This window comes from Clinocottus analis, unplaced genomic scaffold (genome assembly GCF_023055335.1).
Source record: "Clinocottus analis isolate CAN_PGR_092001 unplaced genomic scaffold, fCliAna1.0.p SCAF_21, whole genome shotgun sequence".
Classification (NCBI taxonomy): Eukaryota; Metazoa; Chordata; class Actinopteri; order Perciformes; family Cottidae; genus Clinocottus; species Clinocottus analis.
The window spans coordinates 10065974-10072031 of record NW_027175943.1 but is presented as its reverse complement, the minus strand read 5'-3'; the positions used below and the strand labels follow the sequence as shown (position 1 = coordinate 10072031).

Genomic DNA, 6058 nt, shown 5'->3' with positions numbered 1-6058 from the left:
TTGAGACATGGTAATGAATCAAACAAAGAAGGAATCACTTCCTTAAATCTAGCAACAGCACTGTCAGTTAAACATCTGATCAAGTAATGATCAGATGTTGTGTTTGTTGCAACTGTATCACCCCAAAGGGATATTTACTCTAAATGTGAACAGTTTTGTCAGGTGGAAATGAACTATCATTTCTGATGTGTTCTGTCTTCATTTAGTACACCTATACACTTCTACAGAAATCTCACAAGTTTTACTTTTACTATCATACCAAGATAATTCAAATAGATCTCAGCATTGTAGAGATAAACTAATTATTTTGGGTGTGTCATTTTCAAGATGGGACTAGAGGTCTTTGTGGGTTCAAGAGGTTATTATGTTTCTCAAATTAAAAAGACACACACGTACACACACACACACGCATGCACGTACGCACGCACATATACACACACACACACACACACACACACACACACACACACATACACACACACACATACACGCACGCTCAAGATTTTCAACAGATGTTATAACAAACGGCTAACAGCAACTTTTTTGTTTAGGCTTTATTACAAAACAACATGACAAAACCAATACATTTCTTAAAGTTTCCAACTCACAAAAACGAGGTGATGGTGACTTTGTGTCTGGCAAAGTCCATTCCGTGAGACTGAAATAAATTTCACATCTTTTGGATAATCATGAACTCCTTCCTGTCTCAGCAACTGTGAAGGTGAACAGGGACAGATCTGGTCACTTGCATCTGCTGTGGATCCTAAACATTCCACAATGGCACAAATCTGATAGGTGGTTTAGACTCCATCACCATCTTGACCTCTGCGGCAGTGTAGGCAGCAACCGCCCAGTCACGGTCACTGCAGCCCATCGGAGGAACTCTCTAATTTTAGTCTCTGAGAGGGAAATCTCTCTGTCTGAAGCCCATACCCTGTGCAAGGACTGTCCCAGCACTGTGCAGTCTATGGCTCAGCAGTCCCTTGGTGCCTTTGGACCAGATCGGGTCCGGGGTTGGAGTGGTGTGTCAGAGAAAGGAACATAAATACAGAGAGAACAGAGAGTGCAGAGAGATTCAAAGTGCACTTTTCTTTTGTGGTGACATCAGGAGAAGAGAATGAGAGAGAGCAAACAACAGCAGTTACGTTAAGGAGAAAGACAATATGGCTTTTCTATGTCAACACATGTAGACATTTCATCTTTGATTTTTTTTCAACATTTAAATTGAGCTCCGTGTCCACTGTCAAGTTGAGACTGCTCATATTTACATTTTATATTACATCCAACACATTTATTCAGCTCTGGCTCTCATCCTGAAGGACTCACAACACTGTAACACGTTATCTCTCGCACATGCTTTGACATACAATGATCATATATTTCTCACATATTTCTGTAGTCTCTCTTCATGCCACAGCTCACATTCGAAGGCCTTTGAATAAAACCAGGAGGACCTCAACATTGCTACAGTCAATTTGTTTGGAGGACGCAAAACGGTGTGATCAACATTTTTATCTTTTCATATCGAACTTTCTTCACACTTTGCCAGTGGTGCTGGTGATTTAAACATGGGGAAGCTGGCCAGCTCCTCCTCCAGTCCTTTAATTCCCTCCCCTAACCCGTCTCCCAGCCCTTCATCCACGTCGTCCCCCTCCCCCATCTTCCTTTCTCCCACCTCGGGCCTCCCCCTCTCTCCTGTCCTTCCATCCAGCAAGTCTGCAGCTAAAAATTCCGAGGTGAACTTCAGCCCACTGCTACTTGTGTTGCAGTTGGCATACAGAGCATTCCCGTTGCCGTTGCTGGGGTTGCTGTGGATCAGGGTACCGCTGTAGCTGTTGCCATGGTGACCACCATTGCCCTGGTTGCTAAGAAGCGATGTGGTCGTGGTCGTGTTCGCCATACCGTTGCGTTTTTCCGTCAATCTGAATCCCTCGGACAGCAGGCTGGCACTGCTGGGAGACTGCGGTGTGGCTGAGGACCCCAGCAAGTCCCGCCCCTTGTCTGAAGACAGCGAGTTATCCGGCAGGTGGTGACCCTGGCGAGCGATGCTGCGCCGGCGTGTCGCAAAGTAGAGGAGAAACACACCAAACACTAAGCCCAAGACAAAGAAAAGGATGTAGATGGCCAGAACGTGACGGCCTCCTGCTGCCGCCACGGCTCCCCCAGCACTCGGGCCTTCTATTGTCAAGTGATAGGCTGCTCTGCGGCAGGGAATGGGGTCTCGGCTACCTGGTCCTACCTCCTGGAGCACAGCAACATGACAGAGAAGAGGAAGAGAGTTGTTGAATTACAACGCAGAGTTCATACAATTTTAACCAATGGATTTCCATTATTTTTCCATGACTTTAAACCAAATTTCCATGATGAAACATGTTTTGTATATATGAAAAAGTGAAAAAATGTAGTATTCAAACTAACAATGAAAATCCCAAAGCAAACAGTATACCTTAAATAACACAAAAGAATGAGAGACAATAATCTGATTCAAAGAATAAACATTTATATAGATGCCTATATGTGTATGCCTGCTTATATTTTGTCTTTCTTTTAAAAGCATATTATTTATTTTAAACTCAGCATTATTTTAAACTCAAACTCAAGTTTATGAATGACATGAACATATGAATACAACACATTTTTTTTCCAATAACCATTTAAAATTTTTAATGACTTTTACAGGTTTTCCATGACAGCAAAGCAGGAAAAAGTGGGATAAGGTAAATATGGTGAGCTAAAAGTTTTGCCTGAGTACCTGGCATGTACAGATGTACTTCCCAAGGCTGTCCTCTGTGACAGACACCTCCAGGTCAGAGTGGTGCTGCCTGGTGTGTCTGTGGGGCGGATGCTCCCAGCTGCAGGACCGAGGAGACAGCTGGACGCACGGCAACAGCAGCCGCAGACCCACTGAAACCCGTAGCTCCCTAATGGACGGGGTGCAACGCCCTGGAGGAAACAACAAGAAGGGAGACAGATGAGAGGTGAATGATAAAGAAAAATGACATATAGATATAGAGATCATATAATTATACAACACAGGTTCGAAAACATCACCAATTATCATGCAGTGTCTTACAGTATACAAAGAAGATGCACGTACCCTCCGCTACGTCACACTTTCTCAAGGCGTTGTCGACAATATCGCCCGGACCAGGCCTGGAAACACACAATAGATTCTTGCATTATATATTAGTAGCAGAACCACTTTAATTGGTGCCTGATCTTCAAATTGCTAAGTCTATCTACGGATAGTTAGTTCGAATTTTGATAAGTCATTATTAAAGTATTAGAGAAAAATACACAAAATGATTAATTAACATACTATAAAGAAAATAGGTCAATGTTCAGACAAAACTAACTCCACTACTGTGTAAGAACATGCTGTCTGCCCTTTTTGCTCATTTTTGGAAGGTTTCCAGCTCTCTTAGATCTTCCTGCGGTACTCACTCTGCTGCTGTGAGCCTGCAGGCTTCCTCCTCTGAGCTCCACACACAGCCCAGTCCTCTGGCTTTGGCACAAACGGCACAGCTGGGATACAGAGCGCAGCCTTCAGCTTGGACACGAGCCAAAGACAGAGGGCTGCCCACCAGAGCCCAGCCCTGGAAACACAGGAAGTCGTTTACAGAAGCACTAAGCAACATAATAGTTATTTCTGGGTGCTGCAGATTAACATATGCATGCATGTGTGTGTGTGTGTGTGTGTGTGTGTGTGTGTGTGTGTGTGTGTGTGTGTGTGTGTGTGTGTGTGTGTGTGTGTGTGTGTGTGTGTGAAGGGGGCGGGGGTGTAATGCATGTGCAAAATACCTGGTGCAGCAATATATTGTTGACAGGCTCTTGTGAGGTAAACAGAGACAGCTCCTGCAGTAAGGTGGCGTTCTGGCCCACTACTGCCACCTGGTGGAGCTCCCCGCGATCTGCAACACACATGTTTTAACACTGAATTTAACTTATTTCATATCAAAATACAAACATATTTAAATAACATGAGGATGGTCATACAATGATCTATTAAATCTGCCATATCCATGAACTTTTACATGTCTGAGCACAATATATGAATTAGTTTTTCTACTTCATTACAGTATTTATCAGCTTTAACTCTATTTTCCACAGACAGTTTGAATTCATCCTTTGTCCTTTCCTCTCCTTATCTCTCTCCTCACCCGTTCCAAGGTGCAGCACTGCTCCCCTCCGATCCTCTCTGCTGCCTGTCTCCGCCCGGGTTACAGCCAGCTTGGTGTATCGGATTCCCTTCCGGACCAGCAGGGGCGCTGCAGTTACACTGTTTTCCATCAGGGGATGGTCTCTAACAAATGTCAACACCTTGTCGGGAAGCTTTAGGGAGGACTCAAACCCCTCGCCCTTCAAAGCATTGTTCAAACACTACAAAACATGCGGAGGAGAATGAAAAAGAACATGATTCCTATTGATATAGTAGAATGTGATGAACGTATAATGTGTAAAGTAGAAAGTCGTTATGTGGCTGCACAGTTTAGTACCTGGCCAGGCCTCGGTGTAGGGACAGGTTCAGGGTTGATCCAGTTCTCGCATGTCTTCTTTAGCTCTTTAAAGGGGCCATCCATCACTTTGCTAATGTCAGACAGACTGAAAACACAAACTGCCGACAACTCTTCACGCTCCCTAAGCAGAGGGGAAAAGACTGGTTACCAATAAGCCACGTTCAATCTCAAAAGAATAATTTGGCATTTTGGGAAATTAGTGTATTCCCTATTGATGAAAATGAGATGAGAAGATTTGATACCACTCGGGTAATGGGGAAATAGCTAGCATTGCTCTGTTTTTCGTTTTTTCAGTATTGCTCCCATCTATCTCTGCTCCGCCGGCTAAGCTCACAAAGTTGTTTTTCAATGACTACAACAACTGAAACAAATCAGTATCTCCAAAGAGAGAAACTCTGGTGTTCCTTCCCTTACTTGCTTCTCAGCTTACCACTGGGAGGTGAAGAGCCCATAGAAGTGGGTGCTGCTGGGATCGCCCGGTGTGTGCTCGGTGGTGAAAACATCTGTGAGGACGTTGTAGCGCTGGCCGCTTGGTTTGTCCTCACAGACCAGCTGGGCCTTGAGGAACGTGGTCCAACGCCGCTGCAGAGTTTTCATCCCTCCCACGTCAGACTGAACGGACAAGCCCAACAGTAAAGTCACATGAGGCAATCAATTAGTCAGTCAATGGATTGTTGAGTCAAGACGGTGTGTTACCTTGCAGACCCGTGCCACCCTGGGCACCTTCACTTTGGTGTAGAGATCGTACTCTTTGGCTACCTCGGTGAAGAAGAAGTAGATTTTGTCATCGTCTCCATTCAGGTTGCTGTCTGCAGACTGCTCTATGAAGGCGGAGCTCACAAACTCTGGGTCTAAGAAAGACACGCACAGATACACACGCACACTCAATGGACTTTATTTTTTCCCCCGGTGAGAAAGTGTGACTTTGATCACTTTAAGTGAAAGTGTGCTTGTGTCTCTGCGAGTCTGTGCAAGTGGGGGTTTAGAGTGTGCATGTGTGTCTCACCACTGAGCCAGTTGATGGATCGCTCAGTTCGGATGCGCTCCTGCTCAGCGCCCGTTGCCCGGGAGATGTCGAACAGCGTTCCCAGAAAGTTACTTGTGGCTGCTGTGTAAAGGGTACCGCCTAGATAAAAGAGAGAGAAAGAAGTGATTTAGTAGCTTGAATTAGGCAAACACTCTGATCAACTTGGTTGAAAAACAAACAAGTCAATCCAGTGGTACCGTCCCACCTGCCATAACAGCTGTGTAGTGCTGACTTGGCTCAAAGGGACACTTCCCCTTCCCCGTCTCCATCTTCACCCCTCCATCCTCAGCTTTCTCCAGGGTGAAGGAGGAGAGATCCTGCAGGACAGTAGGAAAAGAGATGTGAGAACCACAACAACATTAAGTCGCTAAAAGTCATTTTGTCCTTTTTATTCACAGCTGCCTTGTGTTTTATTGTCTTCTAAATTACGGACAGTGAATCTTGTTTTTCTTGGAATTAGATCTCTATAGGTTTTCTGCCTAAAATGTCACGATAATTAAAGAACGCCATCTAA

At 44.7% G+C, this 6058-nt stretch overlaps 1 protein-coding gene across 1 annotated transcript in view; it reads right to left on the bottom strand.

Annotated features, from left to right (window-relative positions):
* Nucleotides 1-547: 547 nt before the first annotated feature.
* sema4f (sema domain, immunoglobulin domain (Ig), transmembrane domain (TM) and short cytoplasmic domain, (semaphorin) 4F) overlaps nucleotides 548-6058 on the bottom strand; it is a 47487-nt gene continuing 41976 nt past the window's right edge. Inside the window, exons 5-15 of the mRNA XM_068588449.1 lie at nucleotides 5750-5861; nucleotides 5524-5643; nucleotides 5214-5368; nucleotides 4948-5129; nucleotides 4497-4638; nucleotides 4161-4380; nucleotides 3802-3911; nucleotides 3445-3596; nucleotides 3098-3153; nucleotides 2753-2943; nucleotides 548-2242 (exon numbers count right to left, since the gene is read on the bottom strand). Of these exons, the coding sequence (XP_068444550.1) occupies nucleotides 1520-2242; nucleotides 2753-2943; nucleotides 3098-3153; nucleotides 3445-3596; nucleotides 3802-3911; nucleotides 4161-4380; nucleotides 4497-4638; nucleotides 4948-5129; nucleotides 5214-5368; nucleotides 5524-5643; nucleotides 5750-5861 (2163 nt within the window). The 3' untranslated portion in view covers nucleotides 548-1519. The remainder of the gene's footprint in view (nucleotides 2243-2752; nucleotides 2944-3097; nucleotides 3154-3444; nucleotides 3597-3801; nucleotides 3912-4160; nucleotides 4381-4496; nucleotides 4639-4947; nucleotides 5130-5213; nucleotides 5369-5523; nucleotides 5644-5749; nucleotides 5862-6058) is intronic.